The following is an 18,845-nucleotide window of genomic DNA, read 5'->3' as shown; positions in this document are numbered from 1 at the left end:
TGAAAAAAACTAGGTCACCAGTTACTGCTACATACATACATGGCAAAGAATGGCAAATGGATAAGGAGCTGCCATTCGTTACAGTTACACCCCAGTTAGTTGGCTGCGTTCCTGTGCACTACGCAGGAGCTATGGTCCGTACATACATACAAACATAGACACATCATACATACATGATGGATTGAGTTGTTGATTTCGACAAATCTCATTCATGACTTTGTCTTTCGAAAAATAGCCCTATATGTAATCCACAGACACGGCCACAAATCTCACAGGTGCATTGAGTGCTGCAATGGTAGTTCCCTGCCTTTTGACATTGTCTCTTCATTATCTTAGGCTCACAGCAATCGTCTTCAAATTGTTGGATGGCAGTACTGCATGTTGATCTCCATTGAGACCTGTCATTAGCTATTTTTCAACTGTAGAGGATGTATATGGCAAGATTTCAAGTTTGACTTCAGACTGTCTTTTAATCTTTTTTTTAACCTTCCTGTAAACGTGCTCCCTCCTCTAGTTGTCCGTAGAACACACACAGCCTTTGGTATTCTGTCATCATTCGTATGAACCAAGTGCTCTGACCAACAAAATTGTGCTGATAGAAGGAATGTTTTGATACCATTCATGTTGCAGATTCTAAGAACTTCCGTATTAGGAACCAAATCCTGCCATCTGATACCATACATAAATACATACATACATCACATACATGTGTATACTATATACTTGCATATCTTCTACAGGTTTCACAGTTTCTTCCTGATGTGGGACGGAAATCAGCAATTGTTTCTAGTATTCATGAAATACAAAACTCTGAACTTCTAAAAAATTGGCTCAAGGCCAAGCTGCAGATACCAGATTATGGGCAAGAAACTTACAAATTTAAATTTGTGAACGACCAACAAGAGTTAAATGACATTGCCAGAACTGGACTGGCAGCATATGAAAGGAAGGTGAGCAATAACGTATGGTAGTTATATTTATCTGTATCAGTTTCTGCACATTTTCTTGGTGAAGGACTGGAGGTTTACAAAGCAGCATGTAATGAAGGTGTCTGAATTAGATAGAACGTTTGCTCTCATCAGGTTCGCTGTTTTACAACCAACCACAAGGTATGCTGGTTGTGTAGAAGTGTGCAAACAAATTACAATAGATAATTAAAAACACTTTTCCCAGATGTGTTAAGAGGACTCGTGATATTCTGGTAAGTTAAGGTGTTGTGTGTAACAATAACGAATTGTTCTATTTTTGCACAACCATTTCTTTAGCAACAAAGTGAACAATTGCCAGAATCAAATGACAGGGAAATCAAACTGTCTTCTGCTGATCATGTAACCACTTGCAGTCTACAGTAACTGTCATATGAATGCAAATTCTACGTTGTTAAAACGATATACTTAGGCACACCCAGACTATATTGTTCACTGTAAGGTGAAAGAAAAAGTGTATTCTAATAAAGGGGAACTTGGCATGACACTACAGAAAGACTATTTTGATCGAAGAGTGCTGTCACGACCATCTGCGGTATCTGATGGAACTGACCGATTGGATGACTTGCGATTTCGAGAAGCAGAAGCTGAAGTGAGATTATTAAATTACAAGCAGTTTGTTTCTAACATTTTACAATTTGTGTGAATTTTAGTTTCTTCGAATGCTCCCTGTAGGGATGAAAGTCGATATAGTGGAAGTCGACTACATTGATAATGGAAATTTGAATATTCGTTACACAGAGAAAAAACGGACATTATCTTGCAATGGAGCATGTAAAGAGAGTTTTGTTTTCCACAAAACAAATGGTACATGTAAGAATAAACCATAGCTTTGGTACATGTCGTCTAGACAATCCATTCTTTGGTTACACTTAATTGCATTTTCTATTGTTTACATATACTTAATTTAAGTATTATATCTATTGTATTTGCTTCTACATGCTAAAACAAATGATTTCATTTATTTTGTTTATATTGTTGTCATGTGACTTGAACAAGAAAGGAAATAGCGTAGATTAATACACAGTTGATTAATTAATCTTAATTGTAAAGACAGTAGGACAGTTTGAGTAGATTTTTTTGCAGAGGCTTCAATTTCCGAGATAGTAAAAGAGGGCTTCAAAATCGGAGGGCAAGGAATTGAGATAAAGAATGGTGCTGTTTATGGTCAAGGAATTTAGTGAGGACATTCTAGTTTCTTGCATTTCTGTGTTTTATTGTTATCTGTTTTAATAGCACTGTTGAAGATCCTTCTGTGGCTATGACATACTCACAAAAAAGTGGTGCCAATAGAGTCATTTTATGTCGGGTAGTTTATCATCATCAAGGTGCACGACCTGACATTTTTGTTATCAAAAGTCAAGAACAGATACTTCCTCAATATGTTGTAAAATACGAAATAACAGGAGAGCTCGGAATGACTCTAGAGGCTGGTCATTTTTGTATGAGGGAGTTGATGCCATTTCAGAAACTAATGTCTGGATATGCAAGGCTGGACGATCTCCTCTATCGAGAAGCAGAGTCTCAGGTGATCATGAGCATGCACATACCTCTGCATGTTTATTCAACATTTGTAAGAGACCAGTTGTTGCCCAATAATTTCTGCATAACTTTGCTAGTTTCTTCGGATGCTACCTGTTGAAATGAAAGCTAGAGTTAGAAAAGTTGAACATATTGACAATGGAACTTTAAACGTTCAATACAACAACAAGAAAAAGTTGTTTAAAACACTACACAAGAATACAGAAGAGCGTTTTGTGTTTCATGGGACAGATGGTAGGTGAAGTGTTTGTAGACCGTTGAATCAATGAACAGATCATCATGATATTCATGAAATTACATGTACTACATAGGAAAGTATATTATAACCAGATAATGAGATTTATCTAATGACATTGCATGAGCAAGAGGAAGGATGCATACCAATACTAGTAACATGTAGCATGTTTGTTAAGTATTGTCTATTACAGACTGTGCCATATCAAACATTGTGAAGGAAGGTTTCAAAATTGGAGGGCAAGGTATTGAAATACGAAATGGTGCAGTGTATGGCCAAGGAGTCTAGTAAGAACCCTATAAATTTTTTCAACACAACTGCAATAATTTACAGTCAATTGCACAACCTTACAGTACTGTTGAGGATCCTGCTGTGGCTATATCCTATGCCCGTTCATCATCAAAAGTTTTACTTTGTCGGGTGCTCCAAGGAAAAAAGGGTGAAGACTACAACATTGGTGCAAGAAAGGACATCTTTGTCATCAAAAGCAAGGAACAAATACTTCCTCAATTTGTTGTACATTTTGAAAAGACATAGAGGACGTTTGCATGTAGAAGTTGGTGACCGCATGTATACCTATACTGCTTTAGGGGCAGAGGTATGGTGGAATAAAGAGAACTAACATTGTCAATCGTTGGTGTACCCTATGTAGCTAATTGGTGCCACCCTTAGTACTAGAAATAAAATTGTAGTAACCCACTACCCAGATTAACATTTGCTGTAGGTCTTTAATGGTAATGATTCGAATTTCAAGGAGGTAATCAATTAAAAGCACTGATTAGGTATTTACAAACATTAATGTAATGCAGTGGGAAATACAGGTCTATTCATAGAATGGCATTTTCCTTGTACAGTACCCGTTCACCATTCTGGTCCCAAGGTGACAAGTATATAATTACAGACACTGCACTGTGAAATGTGAATGGTGTGTACAGTCCAGTTGAGTCGATGACGCAGGGTATGTTGGGAGAGTTTTACACAGAAGGCATGATCTCCCTTTGTGGGAGAGCCTGGTAACTCCACCCTTAAATCATCTAGTGTTTTAACTAACCCTGAACGCTCAAGGAACAAATGGCCATGCTTCTAGGTATATATGTTTGGAACATGGTCAGGTGCATCATCAATAAATAAGAGCACAAATCATTCAGCAGTACAATTTCTGCAGCATGAATGTACTATTTAGAGTATCCAGTTCATGTACAACTTGATCCATGGTCAATGGCTACACTGCTATCTAAACTCAATGTTTTAAATCACCAAACACTATAAACATGATCATTGGTTGCAATTCTTATTTCTACTCGTCCTCATATTGCTGGTCTGTCTCGTGTTGCTGACTTCCTACTTGTACTCCACTGTCTTCAGATAATGGTCGAGACCTAAGAGGTGATGTGAATCGATCCTGTGATTGTCCCAAGATTTTGACATAGTTAGCCGGTACAAGACCTGTCTGTCCATTACTGGCAGCCAACACCCAACCTCTCACTCTTGGCTGTTTATCACTTGGAGCCAATCTTAATTGATCGCCTGTCTGGATACTTAATTCATCATCATTCTCTGCATCGAAGTCATATAACACCTTAGCATCAACATGTCTTCCTTCATCAGTCACCCAATCACTCTGATCTCTTGCAGAGTTTCTCTCAATCCTTTGGCTCTCACTCAATGATTTACAAACAAATCGCCATAAGACCCAAGGTCCGCCAACAGCAACAATAAGAAAAACCACAAATGGCCAAGAACGTGGGCCATCATCCAAAGCTGTGACAGATATAGACGTCTCATTAACTCCAGCAGCCTGCTGCCATAAATCTTCACCTGATGTAGATTGTCTAAACTTTAACCATCCCAACACTTTATTCACCATGCAATGTAATGTCTTTAGTACAGTCATTGCACTCAGTATCTTCCACAAATGAGATTTCAATCGAGAGAAGTGATCAGCCACGCCTAGCACAGCTCGAAATGAATGATACAATGCTTGAAATGTCGACTCCAGCATCATTGCTACTGAACCAAATGCATGCACAATTGATTCAATAGATTGAAATGCAGCACGACTGCTATCTTCGGCCCTCTGAACGAAGGGACTTGGACGATCGTCTCTATTGCCATATGACCCAAATCCAGAGTATCCACCTGGTCTGTACATAGACGAGCCATACCCAGAATATGGCGAATATCCGTATGATGGATATCCTCCAAACAAACTTCCATAACCTCCTCCACCAAGTCTACCATACGGATAACCTCCGAATGGCAACGAATTGCCGTAACTCGTAAGCCTAGCAGATTCTCTGTGACGTGGGGGCCGTGGAGGAGGACAAGTTGTTCGGCCTACTTGAGCACCAGCGGGTGAATGACTCTGTCCTCTGCTCTCATCGTCAGGTTTTTCCCAAGGTTTCAAAGGAGCACTCATTAGCACACACAAGTCGCACGCTTGGACGCCTTCTCCCTGTCTGCGCTATAGGCAGTGTGACGCTGGGTGTGTCACTGTGATGGTCGCAGCGAAGAAGGGAAGGCCAAAATCTGGTCGTTGGTGGAAAGCAGAAGGAAAGAGGTAGGTAACCTGCAACTTTTCAAAATGAGGTCCCCGTGTTATGTTGAGCTTTTAGAAAATCGAGTCTAATTGGCGACAAACCTTTACATACTTCGTGGCGTAAAAGAGTGAAACAAAGAGAAGAAAAGAAGGCATTGAAGGAGTACGAACAGCAGTTGAAAGAAGAACTGCAGAGACAGAAAGAAGAGAAAAGGAAGAGAATAGAGGAGCACAGAAAACGGAAAGAAGAGAACGAGAGGAAAGCAGAAGTAGTGCAAGTGGTACGAGACAGTGTGATTGTAGTTGGTTGTGTTTGCGTAATACATCATTCAGTGGCCCAATTCAGTTATTCTGTGCCACTGCACGTGGAGACAGGTAATTAATTAATTATTAATTAATGTCCCAGGCTAGTGCACTAGAATATATCCGAGTGAAGAAACACAGCAACACTGATAACATCGGCATGCCTGCCTTGGATCAGATGTCAGACATTGATGTTTGCTTTGCAAAAAATATATTATAATTAATGGATAACTCACAAGAAGGCAGTTCTGTACAATAGTCGAACAGTCAACAGGAAAATGTTACAAATGAAGTGACAATGGTCGAACATTATTGTACATGTACACTGTACATGTAAATTAAGTCAGTATACACAGTCTAATTACTGTACTGGATTGTTATCAACTAAATTGATATGATACTGTATATCTATATCTAATCATCAGCTTACTTTCTGATGGATCTCTAGTTTGACTTTGAATCTGCTGGTGATTTATGTAGATCACAAACACAGCCAAGCTAAAGCGACTATCAAAGAAGCAAAGAAAGAACATTCGGAAACAGTAGCGGTTTAGATAGCAAACACTCTACCTGTACCATTGATATTTGTCACATCAATAGATCTTGAAGAGTCACACTGCATCATTGTGTTCGTTAGCAACTGGTCCATGAGTAACTGCAGTGAAAATGTATGTTGTGTGTGTGCTAAGTGATCACCATCATTGCTTGTCTTACATGTATTGATGGCACTCATTACTCTTTGCAACGTGTCAGTCATCACAGTATTGATTTGATCGGTTGTCAGATGGGTATCTAGTGGCGGTGAACCTTGTGTCACTGCCGGCAAGAGATCTTCTGTTCCTTGCACATTTTCAGATGCTTCTGCAGTGTGATGTGACTATAACACATAACGTTAACTTATTGTGTATATTTGCAAAGGAAACTGAACTAACTACCCCATTTATTCTAGCACATGGCTCTAGGCTCCCACTGAACATTTTGTATAGTGTAACTGATTGATAGACACGCAGAGACGGTTTGACTTATGAACAGCCACGTGTATATACATAAAGGATGTTTTAGTTTACTTAGTTTTCTCATCTATTTCTAACTAACTATTTCTAACTAACTTGCACTGATTCGCTTCCCGGTTGCTGCTCTGATGACTGACTGGGTCTTCTTGTTGTTGTCAAAGCTGCTAATTCCTAAACATCCAATCAATTGCTTAAAGGGTTAGTGACAAGATGTGGACAAACAATGAACACAACAAGACAAATAAGGCAGACTAACAGGTACCTGTCGTAGCCTTTCGAGTTCACGTTGTTGCTGTTGTTGCTCTGATTCAGCTCTTTGCCGAAGTGTTTTCTCCTTTGTGATGCAATGAAAAGCTTTAGAAGAAAATACTTGCATTGTATCTGGTTTGGCAAACTACCTGCTCCAGTTGATCTTCCAGCATTCGTTGTTCATTCTCTTTCTGCTTCATTTCTCTCTCTACCTGTGCTTTTTCCTCCTCCAAACTTCTAACGAAGAGAGACAGAGAGCCATTGCAAGCTCAAACTCAAGACAGAGATAAGAAATCACTCGAATGTCACACCGCTCTTTCTCCAGTTGATGTCTTCGCCTGCTTTCTTCTTGTTCTCGTTTAGCTTCCATTAACCTTACACAAACATCATTCAGTTTACAACTTCAAACGCCTGATATTCAACCATAAGCAGAAAATAAACTATTAAAGTGAATTCTGCTGCCGTACTGTAATTCTCTACACAATTTACTAATCAAGCTGGAAAAATTACTACACTGTAAAGGATATTTATATTGTTGTGGATCCCTTCCAATACTACACAATTTAGTCAAATGTGGTGAGAGATGCAGCCCTACATATAGTACTACAGTATACCATATGGTACAGAATAGTCACTACCATACATATTCGTGTTTTTCTGTTGCACAACTTGCATACCTTTGATATTCTTCACCTCGCTGCTGTCTTTGGATGTGACGATCATGAACCTGTTCCAACATTTGACGGCCATGTATTTGACACCAATGCAGTAAACGTCTCAGTAAACTTACCAGGCTATCAGAATTAATATCAGTGGCTCGAAACCAATGTTCCCAAGGAAGAGGCATGCCAATTGCTGCATTAAAAGAAAGACAGCTACACCTGCTCCTGATTTAACGGACCAAACAAAACCAATAAAAGAAAACATGACAAAGACAAAAACATGCACAGTAACAAACAGGCAGATAGACAGTCAGATGAAGCATGTGTGACACTAGTCGCTAGAATCCAAATTTGTGTGATATATACCTGCCAGAGGATCCACAACAGGAGCAGTACTAGGACTAAACTGCAGTTGCAACAGCTGCTGAAGTTCTTGAATGAAATACTGATCAATCTGAAAGATTATATAGACTATTGTCCGTTCTTGAATAATCAATCCAAAAGACCGACCAGACTCTGGAATTGTCGAACTGTAAGTTTGCTGCTGTGAGTCAACAATACATGCTCAACGGCATGCCTCTACACCAACACACAAGTCACACAAGTCATTATCACAGTAAACTGTATAGTAAGATGTCTCGTGGATATTTTCAGTAGCGATATGTTAAGATAGACGCTTTCTGTCCAGTCTGTTGTATGCATGCCTATCAGTGAATTGCTCGTTTACCATCTGCCTGTCCACTCATTGTGTAGCTGTCAGTATGCCTGTTTGTCAATACAAGTTTTATTCAAAACACAAAATACTACAGTCTAATAATCTGCTTGCATGTTGGTCTGTCTGTCTATATCTGTCTCTCTATCTGTCTCTCTATCTGTCTGTTTCAACGCCCGCCTTTCTGCTCACACATCTGTACACCAGTTGATATTTATTTATAGTGTCAATGTTCTCTTACCGATTGGCACTGCTGCAAACTGTCCTTTAGAAGCAACAGAAGAGTAGTACACAAGTATGGTAGAAAGTCCTCCAGTGGATTATCAATAACAACAACCAATTGATCCCACATATAACAAACCACATCTAGACTGACATATCCTTGCAGCAGAAATATACTATAATGTCTAGAGCACAATTCAGTAGTCTGTAAGTGTTACATGTCATACCCACAAAAAGTCGTCTAACAACTGGATAGAGGAGATTCCGCAATCGTTTGTACAATGGAACTTGTTCTTGATTAGAATCTACAAAGAGGCACAAATGTATTTTTCTCCCCGAAATCGTTAATTAATTAAGCTGCATTGCCTATTAATTTCAAGTAAGTGTATAAAGGATTGATCTTTCATCAGTATAAGTACATGAGCAAAACATTAACATTTTCAATTGCAACATCCTAAACCATTTGAAGCAATTAATAAAGTGTAAGCAATGTCCCACCTTTTCCTGATTGTGTTGCAGATGAAACAGCCAGTGCACTATAAAGTGAAGAACACAGTTGAGAATCAATACTGCTCAATAACACTTCTACTCTCTGGGCCATTACATTGGCTGCTGCCTTATTGTCCTACAACACAATTAAGACAATACCAACATTACCCTCAAATATCACTAGAAGTTGAAAGTCACAAAATGTGTAAACTAATTCAATGTACTAAAAGAATACTCTGACCATTGCCTGGTTTGGGTCAACAAACTGTACATCATATACTCATATAGTACAGTAGAAACATAACCAATTTATACACTGAATTCACAGTACATATGCTTAATTAAGCACCTAAATAGTCACTGTTTTCACATATCACAACTGCAAGTGTAAATTTGTTTAGATGGGACATTACGTGTTGTAGAAGTTGGTCACAACAAATCTAGTCTGGAGTGAAATGTGTGTGTTTCTACATCTCTTTATGTGCTGTGTGTAACTCTTCCAGTAATACAGTATTCAAACACTTTCACTAAACTAAAAGTTTTAGTAACAAAGAATGATGGAACTGTCCTTGCAATACCTCAAGTAGTAGAATATACGTGCCATGCTTATATTTGTAAAGGCGCCGGCAGGTTCTACACGTTATGATCATCTACTAACCTCATTGGACAGTTCCAAAATAGCCTTGGGTCTTTTCTCCAACAATGAAAAATACATCTCGATAATTAAAGACACAACATTCTCATTGACACTGTTGTCTCCATGATGACCCAACATATGCATGACAACAGACACTATTGGTATTGCAAGCATATAATCACTCTCACTCAGGTCCAATCCACCTTTCTGCAGGTGATACCATGACAACACACATTTCATTGCAAACACAAAACTCAAGTTTTCTGATAATTTCCCAAATCGTTGACCATCACTTGACCTAAGAATGGCTTCGCATTTCTGGCCAATCTCCAAGTCTCTAACAGACACAGTTTCTATACGATTTCTCTTCACTGTTTCGAGGTATTTGGTTGCATATCGACAACATCCCAAGTACAATCTCCACACTTCAAATCTTAAAACAGCAGGAAATTCTCTATTGAAACATACACGAGTACGACTTTTCTGATCAGGCCAGCGTCGAAGTAGAGCAGCACTCCCTTCAGCTGCACAATTCAACAGTTTCTCAGTTTTCGTCTTCATTTCATTTTCTGACTTCACAATTGAATGTAAATTCAACTGTTTATCTAGTACGGATGACACTCGTCTGTTTAATGCCTTGTATTTGTCTCCTGTCTGAACTGCAACACTCGCCTTGTCCATCACGACTGCTTTCTCCTCGTCATTCAAATCTGTATAGAAGAGAACGTTGTATTCTCTCAGTTGCTCTTGTATCGCCGTAAAAAGTTCTGCAGACAAATCGAGCCACTCCTGTGATTCGGAAATCTTTTCTTTCGTTTCCAAAAGCCATTCTGGAACAACAGCGTTCTCCACACTGTCCATTTGAGAGTTCGAAAGCTTTAGGTAACGCGCGCGTCGGTCACCTGGAGGCAATGTTGTTTATTGATATTAGGCAATGGCGGAAGACATTTTGGAGAAGCGTGTGGTGTGTGATGGGCACTTTGGAACAGTAAAATTTGTCGGAGAAATTCAGTCTAAACTTGGTATCTAGTAATTAAACAGCAACACAGCTTACAACGTGGCCTTCTGTTTCATAATTTAATATTTCGAAACAGGAAAATGGATTGGCGTGGAATGGGATGATCCAACAAGAGGAAAACACAACGGTTCATACAATGGAGTTAGATACTTTCAATCCAGGCAATGAAATTATAGAATTAGTCGTTAGAGCGAGTGATGCCTGTATGCATTTCCAATAAAATATAATATATACCATGCATTTCTTCGGTTTGACAGTCATGCAAGTGGAGGCTCGTTTGTTCGAGCAAATAAAGTGAATCTAGGAAGAACTGTTCGCGAGGCTGTCATACGACGGTATGGAAAACTGGACACTAAAGAGAATGAGGATGACACTGATGATGATGATGATGATGGTATGCTGGAAGTATGTGGTAAAGTGGTCGAAATAGTTGCAAGCAGGAAAGTGAAAACAAAACAGAGGTAATACACGGTTCACTGTTTCATCTGTTTGTCTGTCCATCCGTTTGTCTGTTGACTCTATTCTAGATGATGTACAGCTCCCTGTCTCTGTTTGTTTATGTGTCTGTCAAGTTCTCTGTTTGTCTTTCTCTTTGATAATAACATGTATTATGGTACTAATCAGTAATGCATGTACAAATAATAATAATAATAATATTAATAATAATAATAGTAGAAAATAATAATATTAATACTAGGCGTGCTGTCCCGATGTTCGCTGTCACCATAATGCCTGCAATCTATATCGAATTGGCTAGTCATTGATTGCCGTGTGGACTACACAGAAACATGTACCCCGCTGGGCTCACCTGCCAGGTTGGTGGGTGCCCAGAGGGGGGGTAAAGACCCCACTTACCCATTATGGAGGGGCATAACGACATAATAATAATTAATAATAGTAATCTCGGTTGAAGTTGGCTTTGAGCAAGCGCCTGAAACAGATGCGAGACATTACCGTATGTGTTGCAGTTCTCTTCGTGTGCGGTCCTGGAGCGGGAAGCCTATGCACGGGCAGTATCGCCGTCTCACTGAGCAACCGCCTGTGGACATGAAAGAGACCTACGGATGGCTAAAGGCAGCGAATCTTCCTGCTGCAACTGAGGGACTGGTTGTTGCTGCTCAAGACCAAGCTCTTCAAACTCGGTACTATGAGCGCAAGATTCTACATCGTGATGTCAGTCCTAGTTGCCACATGTGCAGTGTAGGCCTGGAAACAGTCGACCACATTGTGGCAGACTGTAGTGCTTTGGCACGGATGGACTACACTGATCGACACAATCAGGTGGCCTCCATCATTCACTGGGATGTTTGTCGCCATTTTGGGGTTCCAGTGGAGAGCAGATGGTACCGGCATCATCCTGATAGGCTTGTGGAGACGGATGACATTACTATGATGTGGGATACCACCATCCCCACTGCCAGGAAGATCAAAGCCAATCGTCTAGACATCTGTCTCAGAAATAGGAAGACAAACACTTGTCTTCTTATTGATATCAGCTGTCCTGCTGATGGCAACATTGACAAGAAACATGCTGAGAAGTTGGCGAAGTACAGCGACTTGCGAGTGGAGATAAGCCGCATGTGGCATTGTCGAACACTGGTGGTTCCGGTGGTCTTGGGAGCTTTGGGTACAGTGCACGCAGGTATTGCACGGTGGCTGGACATTATTCCAGGTCATCACAACCTGCAGCACTTACAGAAAACAGTACTTCTGGAATCTACTCGGATCCTTCGTAAAGTCATGTCTTCTTTCTAGACAGCCGTGATGGTCTAAGTCCTTCTGAAGCAGGGTTTGCTTCTGGTACTTGTAATAGACTTTACAAACCAGACTGATCTGGTTGAGCACGACATAATAAGAGTCTACCTAATTAATGGTATACTGACTTGATAGTAACAGAAATAACATAAAACATCAGTAAATATTAATTTTGTAGGTGAGTACTGTAGTGTAGTGTTAATAACTTGTAATTAGATTGGTTTTGGCAATATTAGCCAACCAGATAGATTGCTATCTTGACAAAAGGCTGCTACATTTAGATTTTGTTGTGTCATTATTCTATTGTTGTTGCTGTTGTGGTTTTGCCATGTGTACATGTGTGTGTGTGTGTGTGTGTGTGTGTGTGTGTGTGTGTGTGTGTGTGTGTGTGTGCACACGCATGTGTGTGAGTGTGTGTAGGTGTGTAAGTTTGCTTGAGATGTGGTGACTTTAGTCATTTTGACAAATGTTTGGAAATAACTCTACATGGAATGGAAATATCAAGTAGTGGTGCTGATGAAGAGATCAAGGCTCTTTTTCCAAGTATGGATTGTGTTCTTGATTTTCTTGTCACTATCAGTTATGTTACTAAGTTTTTAGATCTTACAACTATTGATCTGTCAAACAACTTGTTGAGTGATTGGCAGAATATAGCAGATATTGTTCAACAGTTGCCTTCACTAACGAGCCTGGATTTGAGGTTGGTACATACATGTTAGTTTTACGTTGTTTCATTATGGATGTACTTTGCATGTCTGTCTGTCTGTCAAATACATATATTTTTAAACATTTCACTGTAATATATTTGATGCTAAGTGATAAATTTCAGCGCAAACAGTCTCTATAACCTAATTATAAGCTAAAACAAAATTCAACTAAACTGAAACCACAAGACATAAACTACCCTCAGGTGCAGTTTAAAGGTCTGTCTGTCTGTCTGTCTGTCTGTCTGTCTTTTGTTACTCCTCTGGTGTTCGAACACTTTGGTCGTTGGGGACCCAAAGCAGAGGAATTTTTAAATGAGCTTGCAAAGAAGTCCAAAGACATGCTGGGAAGGAAAAATGAAGCAGCGTTTAGAAGCTATTGGAGAAGAAGATTTTCTGTGATTATTCAGAAATGTAACAGTAGAGTTGTTTTAAGAAAGCTATCTAGGCTTTCATTGAATTGTTTGGATGGACAAGACAAGCTAGAGATGGACAAAGCCATTCATAGTTCTATTCATTAATTAAAACGAAGAACAGTAGGAGAGTAGAACTTTTAGTACTGCAGCAAGTGATGTAAGTAGTGACGTTTGATGACAATAAAACAAATCTGTCTGTCTGTCTGTCTGTCTGTCTGTCTGTCTGTCCAATACGTACATTTCAAACATGATCACTATTACTGACCAGATCAGACTAAATCTGTCTGAGTGTCTGTCTGTTTCTGTTTGTCTGTCTGTCTGTTTCTTTGTTTGTTTGTTAGCTTGCTGGTTGGTTTGTGTGTTCTTTTTCTGCACATTTAATTGCCCAACAGTTAAGTCATGTGTGTTATTCCAATCTTTTCTATAGAGCATTAATAACTGATTTTATAGTGGAAATCGTCTTAAGCCTTATTTGAATGCCGATCAACTTCATCACTGTTTTGGTAATATATCACGTCTCTTCATGAACAGGATGTGTTTGTACAGTCAACAGGTTTGTAATTGCAACTCTTCAGTCTAAGTACCTTTACAACAACTGCTAATGCTTGCTTTTAATAAATGTGAACAGATTACTTTGATTGCTAGCATGATGCCCAACCTCACTGAACTTCATCTTTGTTATAACAATATCACAGAACTAAACAGGTATGTACGACAATCAGATTGTTGAATTTGCGAGTGGGTGATGGATATGAGCTAAGGCTATAGCAATAGGATGGAAATGGTTGCAGCTCATGTCTATTAATGTAGGAGACTAGCACTTTAGCTAACATTCGATGCCATGTATTTGATAGGGAATGTAATTTGCACATGTTTCGCAAGCTACTTGTGTTGAATCTAGAGGGCAATGGCATTCACCAATGGGAAGACGTGCTCACCCTTCAGCAACTGCCATGGTATGTCACACACTTAGATACTAATTGATTATGTGAATGCTGGCTGACCACTTAGCTACATGAACACATGATGGAATTTAATCTGTTGGCAGTTCTTGTGGTAGCTATCTTATGACCATATAGACAAAACTATTTGACTGTACACATTAATGATTGGAAAACAAAGACAAGACATTCTGATGTGATTGATCTTGTGTATTTTCAGTCTTTCAACTCTTATACTGAATTCAAATTCACTGAGAGAAGTTGTTTTAGAATCATCAGGTGAGTTGTACTGCACAGTAATATCTTGCTTTTATTTTTATCTTTGTGGCATGTCTGTAACGTATGTAGATTGTGGATTCTCTAATCTTCAGGCTGTCTCTCTGACTCGAAATCACATTGATTCTGTAAGTCTTCGTAAACTGCATAAAGTACTGAAATGTGCTACTAAATAGGCAACAGCAGAGCTACAGACACTTGCATCAAAAATGTAGGGGACACACACACACACACACACACACACACACACACACACACACACACACACACACACACACACACACACACACACACACACACACACACACACACACACAGGCATGTGTAGTTGCTTTTAATCACTGTTTCTTACAGTGGCAATCAATCAATGCTCTGAGTTTACTCTCGTCTCTAAGGAGTTTGAGAGTAAAACAGAATCCACTTTTTGGAAGTATGCATTCTGTAAAATCTAGGTTTCCAGTCTACCTTGTCTTTGTTGTAGGAGAACAACCATTTGAGGCTCGACAACAGATCATTGCTCGGATCCCTCAACTGACACATTTAGAAGGCAGCAAGGCAACTATTTGTACTAGTGTCATATGGCCAATAGAATGCAGTAATTACTCTATTGATTGTAGGTTAGTAAGAAGGAGAGGCAGCTTGCAGAACTATACTATTTGAAAAGATACGCTAATGACTGGGTGACTGCTGGAGCCAACAGATTAGGTAGTACCCGTCAACAGACAGCCGAGTTTCATCAACTCCACCCCATCTATGCTGCTTTAGTAAAAGGTAACTTCATTGAAATGCACTGTAACGTATCTGCTTGCCTACTGTATCTGTCTACTACCTTTGTCTGTCTGTCTCTATCTGCTTGCCTACATGTCTGTCTGCAGGAAAATGCACTGCATCCATGCCCAACTGTCACCATGGGTCTGTTTGTTGGTCATGGTAGATGGAATTTCAAGGTGACAGAGTTTGTTAGACTTTATTCTCTATAGTCAGGTGCTATGAGAAAACCTATTCTTTATGAAAACACCGACAAAGGCTTAATAAACTGGAAAAATTGTACCTCGTCTGTGTGATTATGCATATTGTAGTAAGCTGTAGCTCTGCTGCACTAATTGCATGTTGTCAATCTGACCTTGCAGAAAAATAGTTTCCTAATAGTCGATCCAAATATAATCAGCCCCTTTCTCGTGCTGAGAATGAAAGGAATGGGAGGGGCTAAAGCTAGTGACTTAATAATTAGACTGAAAGAAAATATCCAATTCGGTTGACTGTCTCAGTCTCTTGTTGTTTGTCTCTTATGTGTACATACAAGTTGATCAGTACATGTATCTAGATCACGGAGAGCCTGAAATATCCCACCAACCAGGAATTACCAGGTCACTAAAAGATAACCTGCTAGGTAGAGCTCTTTAATGTAATGTGGTTTTCATTGTTACTTCCTTATCACGCCATTATCCACTAGAAATTACCATTTCATTTCCTGATGATTCAACCAAAACGCCAATAACAAAAAAACTACCAGGTAAATCACTTTCTAAACCATTTGAAATCACAGTAACATAATGTTTCTCTAGCATCTTTGACAATCCAGAAACTAAAGGGACTGATACAGAGACTATGTCGAGTTGATATCTCACAGCAACGATTGACATACAAAGAGACTGAGAATGGTCCCGAATACACGATGGACGACAACATGAGATCACTGGCTTTCTATTCAGTAAAGTCAGGAAATATTGTTGTTGTGAGATGTTGAAGACATTTATTATATACATAAAATAAAAGTAGCTACAATTTCATTAACCCATATTATATATGTATTACAAAAGTGTGGAATCTGTTTAGTTCTTGTGTATTATTTCCGCTTTAATCGTTTTGATTGCTTGTTTGATGAAGTTGACTGATGATCAGGTGATCTAATGATGAAAAGGAAACAAATGAAGAAAACCTAACAAATATCGGAATGTATACTGTACACCTTTTTCTACAAGACGAATCATGTTCTACACTTTCAGATTTTCCCTGTTTGATCTTTGCTACCAAAAGAGCTGCTTTTCTTCGCCGCTCTTGTTTTAGTCTTTCTTCAGCACTGACAGGAGCTGGTACAGAAACTTCAATTCACAATGTGAAATATTCAGATGATTACACAAACTAACAGGAAAACCACATAAGAATTAAGTGTGCAGATGGACAACTATGGGGTGCATAGAAAGGCTAATGGAAAGCTGCAACTGACAAGCTGGCACGATTGGATAGATATTTGCCAAATGCTCTTGACACGGACAGTCTGTCTCTTTACAGGATGCAGACCTCGCATGGCAAAAATATGCAGTCAAAGAACAGCCAGAGTCAGAATGGAAGACAAAGAACCGTAACAAATCCCATTAACCTACATTACAAATGATCATAAGAAAGCAAGAAGCAACAAGATGCATAATGCCCCAATGTGTACGAATTTCTGTGGAGGCTTGTTCTATAATTCTTAATGTGTGATCATGTCTTCATATCAAGTAGCTGTGATCAACAGCGAGAATGGATGAGTGGAATCGGTGGATGAACACAGAAAACACACACAGATGAACAAGTACAGAGAAAGAAACAAGAAGACAAAATGGAGAACATGCAAAAACAACAACTCTGTAGATAAGTAGACAGAGACAGATCATAGTTAAGCCATTTTTCATCACAGGCAGCCCTAAATCTCTCTCTTCACAGTTTAAGGGTTTAACAGTCATCTACTATAATACCTGGTTTCAGTCCACCGTCTTTCACAATTGTTATCTCCTTGATTGGTTCTACAATCTCCACGTGCTCTTTTTCTTGTACATTGTCATTTTTATTATTTATTTCTTCTTTTTTATCCGTTGAAGGCTTCTTTTCCTCTGTCTGTACTACAGATCTGTCCGATGGCCGCAGACTCCGGATAACAGAAAAGACAGACCGTGCAGGTCGCCAACCCCGTACATCCTTCTCAGTATGCACAACTGTATCCTCTCTTTGTCTCTGTTCCATCATTTTTTCCCTGTGTTCTGCTGCAAACTGTTGTTTCTTCCATTGATAGTAGCTGTAGTGCATGTGGCCTGCATTGAGAAATGCAAACCGATTGTCCAACTTTGCACTCACCATGTGCTCAAACTCATCACCATTCCTTGCAACATACTCTGCCAATTTATCTATGACAGCCTGAACGTCAGTGGGAGGGGGTGGAGGGATGTCAAGGATACCCGCAGGAGTGTCATACGAAGGTGGCGGTGGTGGCACAAATGGAGGTCCTGGATTATTACTTACCCACTGTGACTGTCCCGACATTAAATCCCATTGTAATTGTGTTGCCATGGAATCCCACTGTTGCTGCTGCAAAGCTGCAGGGTCAGCAGGTTGACCATAATACGAAGCATTCCAAGTGGCATATGGATCATCAGTGTATACAGCATGAGTTGACGGATCATAGTGATAGGAAATTGATCCAGAAGCTGCAGCCCTAGAAATACAATGATAACTCGTGTCAATTTGCTGCACAAGAAATGTTTGCTTCAACAAACACAACCAAACTTATTTCTTCCAGCAGTTCACAAGCTACTGACCTTCACTGTCCAGTATAACACGGCTGCTCAATTTAGATAACCAAAAGCAAAGTGTAATTGTACTTAGTGAACAGCGACGAATGTCAAACACAAGCAACAGAAAGGCAGTAGGAACTGCCCATCTAATTCCATTTTCCAACTACTGAGTTTAAGTGAAATGTAACTAAAATTAGTTAAACATTTTGAAGATGTAAGACTCTACATAACGGACAGACCAGTTTAATTCCTTGGCACGTGTAGTTTGCAACCAATTGTCCAAATAAAAGTTGACAAAACGATGCATTGAGTACACACTTTGTGACATACCAAATATCATAACGTCTCACTGAGAGACAAGTGCAGTGTGAACTACATCATACGTCAACTAGGAAAGAACAGCAACGTGCTTGACTACTGACATGCTGATGTCATCATCAGTTGCCTTTTCAAGCAGAAAGACATAAATATGTTAATTAATTAAATGCCAACTGATAAATAACATTCCATTTTCATTCTTTCGAGGCCAAACTAGACCCAATAACGCATCAAGAATCTAGTTGGTCTGGCCTAACCTTGCCATGCCCACTATGGG

General features: G+C 39.5%; 6 protein-coding genes across 8 annotated transcripts in view; 3 read left to right on the top strand and 3 right to left on the bottom strand.

The window, feature by feature from the left end:
• Positions 1-3,394, top strand: part of LOC134176750 (uncharacterized) — an 11,118-nt gene extending 7,724 nt beyond the window's left edge. Inside the window, exons 21-32 of the mRNA XM_062643412.1 lie at positions 337-371; positions 741-950; positions 1,015-1,109; positions 1,174-1,201; positions 1,266-1,328; positions 1,399-1,578; positions 1,640-1,793; positions 2,073-2,166; positions 2,223-2,514; positions 2,606-2,762; positions 2,957-3,050; positions 3,117-3,394. Coding sequence (XP_062499396.1) covers positions 337-371; positions 741-950; positions 1,015-1,109; positions 1,174-1,201; positions 1,266-1,328; positions 1,399-1,578; positions 1,640-1,793; positions 2,073-2,166; positions 2,223-2,514; positions 2,606-2,762; positions 2,957-3,050; positions 3,117-3,300 — 1,586 coding nt within the window. The 3' untranslated portion in view covers positions 3,301-3,394. The remainder of the gene's footprint in view (positions 1-336; positions 372-740; positions 951-1,014; positions 1,110-1,173; positions 1,202-1,265; positions 1,329-1,398; positions 1,579-1,639; positions 1,794-2,072; positions 2,167-2,222; positions 2,515-2,605; positions 2,763-2,956; positions 3,051-3,116) is intronic.
• A 500-nt stretch (positions 3,395-3,894) lies between these two features.
• LOC134179910 (peroxisomal membrane protein PEX13-like) lies at positions 3,895-5,206 on the bottom strand. Its single transcript, XM_062646933.1, has one exon. It carries the CDS (start codon positions 5,180-5,182, stop codon positions 4,061-4,063), a length of 1,122 nt encoding a protein of 373 aa, XP_062502917.1. The 5' UTR covers positions 5,183-5,206; the 3' UTR covers positions 3,895-4,060.
• Positions 5,205-6,251, top strand: LOC134179919 (coiled-coil domain-containing protein 86-like). The gene is made up of 3 exons (XM_062646946.1): positions 5,205-5,323; positions 5,379-5,583; positions 6,086-6,251. Exons 1-3 carry the CDS (start codon positions 5,262-5,264, stop codon positions 6,149-6,151), a joined length of 333 nt encoding a protein of 110 aa, XP_062502930.1. The 5' UTR covers positions 5,205-5,261; the 3' UTR covers positions 6,152-6,251.
• On the bottom strand, positions 5,821-10,489 carry LOC134179883 (uncharacterized). Of its 2 annotated transcripts, none has more exons than XM_062646893.1 (15): positions 9,611-10,489; positions 8,962-9,088; positions 8,691-8,768; positions 8,483-8,622; positions 8,040-8,108; positions 7,896-7,983; positions 7,658-7,722; positions 7,545-7,594; positions 7,179-7,241; positions 7,017-7,104; positions 6,881-6,952; positions 6,715-6,789; positions 6,320-6,482; positions 6,176-6,260; positions 5,821-6,112 (listed from the first exon to the last, which is right to left on the bottom strand). In XM_062646893.1, exons 1-14 carry the CDS (start codon positions 10,448-10,450, stop codon positions 6,217-6,219), a joined length of 1,962 nt encoding a protein of 653 aa, XP_062502877.1. In that variant the 5' UTR covers positions 10,451-10,489; the 3' UTR covers positions 5,821-6,112; positions 6,176-6,216. The 2 variants fall into 2 exon arrangements, with proteins under 2 accessions (XP_062502877.1, XP_062502887.1); XM_062646903.1 differs by having other exon boundaries at positions 6,182-6,260.
• LOC134179896 (tubulin-specific chaperone E-like) lies at positions 10,490-16,446 on the top strand. Of its 2 annotated transcripts, XM_062646923.1 has the most exons (16): positions 10,496-10,611; positions 10,684-10,768; positions 10,865-11,068; positions 12,817-12,905; positions 12,963-13,062; positions 13,933-14,035; positions 14,111-14,187; positions 14,337-14,438; positions 14,644-14,702; positions 14,772-14,827; positions 15,054-15,129; positions 15,181-15,254; positions 15,317-15,470; positions 16,024-16,089; positions 16,153-16,212; positions 16,265-16,446. In XM_062646923.1, exons 1-16 carry the CDS (start codon positions 10,524-10,526, stop codon positions 16,444-16,446), a joined length of 1,575 nt encoding a protein of 524 aa, XP_062502907.1. In that variant the 5' UTR covers positions 10,496-10,523. The 2 variants fall into 2 exon arrangements, with proteins under 2 accessions (XP_062502899.1, XP_062502907.1); XM_062646915.1 differs by having other exon boundaries at positions 10,490-10,611; positions 15,054-15,254.
• The window catches only part of LOC134179873 (splicing factor, suppressor of white-apricot homolog), a 5,854-nt gene continuing 3,421 nt past the window's right edge, over positions 16,413-18,845 (bottom strand). Inside the window, exons 5-7 of the mRNA XM_062646884.1 lie at positions 17,438-18,171; positions 16,669-16,789; positions 16,413-16,606 (exon numbers count right to left, since the gene is read on the bottom strand). Coding sequence (XP_062502868.1) covers positions 16,546-16,606; positions 16,669-16,789; positions 17,438-18,171 — 916 coding nt within the window. The 3' untranslated portion in view covers positions 16,413-16,545. The remainder of the gene's footprint in view (positions 16,607-16,668; positions 16,790-17,437; positions 18,172-18,845) is intronic.

The sequence above is a fragment of the Corticium candelabrum genome, chromosome 1 (genome assembly GCF_963422355.1).
Source record: "Corticium candelabrum chromosome 1, ooCorCand1.1, whole genome shotgun sequence".
NCBI lineage: Eukaryota > Metazoa > Porifera > Homoscleromorpha > Homosclerophorida > Plakinidae > Corticium > Corticium candelabrum.
This window is presented reverse-complemented; position numbering and strand designations above follow the sequence as displayed.

Excerpts from the sequence above, each read along its gene's own strand:
- LOC134179910 (XM_062646933.1), bottom strand. The coding sequence starts at position 5,182 with ATGAGTGCTCCTTTGAAACCTTGGGAAAAACCTGACGATGAGAGCAGA.
- LOC134179919 (XM_062646946.1), top strand. The coding sequence starts at position 5,262 with ATGGTCGCAGCGAAGAAGGGAAGGCCAAAATCTGGTCGTTGGTGGAAA. Across the intron at positions 5,324-5,378 it reads TGGAAAGCAGAAGGAAAGAG|AAAATCGAGTCTAATTGGCG; the intron begins GTAGGTAACCTG and ends TTGAGCTTTTAG. Across the intron at positions 5,584-6,085 it reads AAGCAGAAGTAGTGCAAGTG|ATCACAAACACAGCCAAGCT; the intron begins GTACGAGACAGT and ends TGATTTATGTAG.
- LOC134179883 (XM_062646893.1), bottom strand. The coding sequence starts at position 10,450 with ATGGACAGTGTGGAGAACGCTGTTGTTCCAGAATGGCTTTTGGAAACG. Across the intron at positions 6,953-7,016 it reads TGGAAGATCAACTGGAGCAG|GAGAAAACACTTCGGCAAAG; the intron begins GTAGTTTGCCAA and ends TGCATCACAAAG. Across the intron at positions 6,483-6,714 it reads CGGGAAGCGAATCAGTGCAA|TCACATCACACTGCAGAAGC; the intron begins GTTAGTTAGAAA and ends TATGTGTTATAG.
- LOC134179896 (XM_062646915.1), top strand. The coding sequence starts at position 10,524 with ATGGCGGAAGACATTTTGGAGAAGCGTGTGGTGTGTGATGGGCACTTT. Across the intron at positions 14,703-14,771 it reads AGTTGTTTTAGAATCATCAG|ATTGTGGATTCTCTAATCTT; the intron begins GTGAGTTGTACT and ends TAACGTATGTAG. Across the intron at positions 15,471-16,023 it reads CTATGCTGCTTTAGTAAAAG|ATCACGGAGAGCCTGAAATA; the intron begins GTAACTTCATTG and ends ACATGTATCTAG.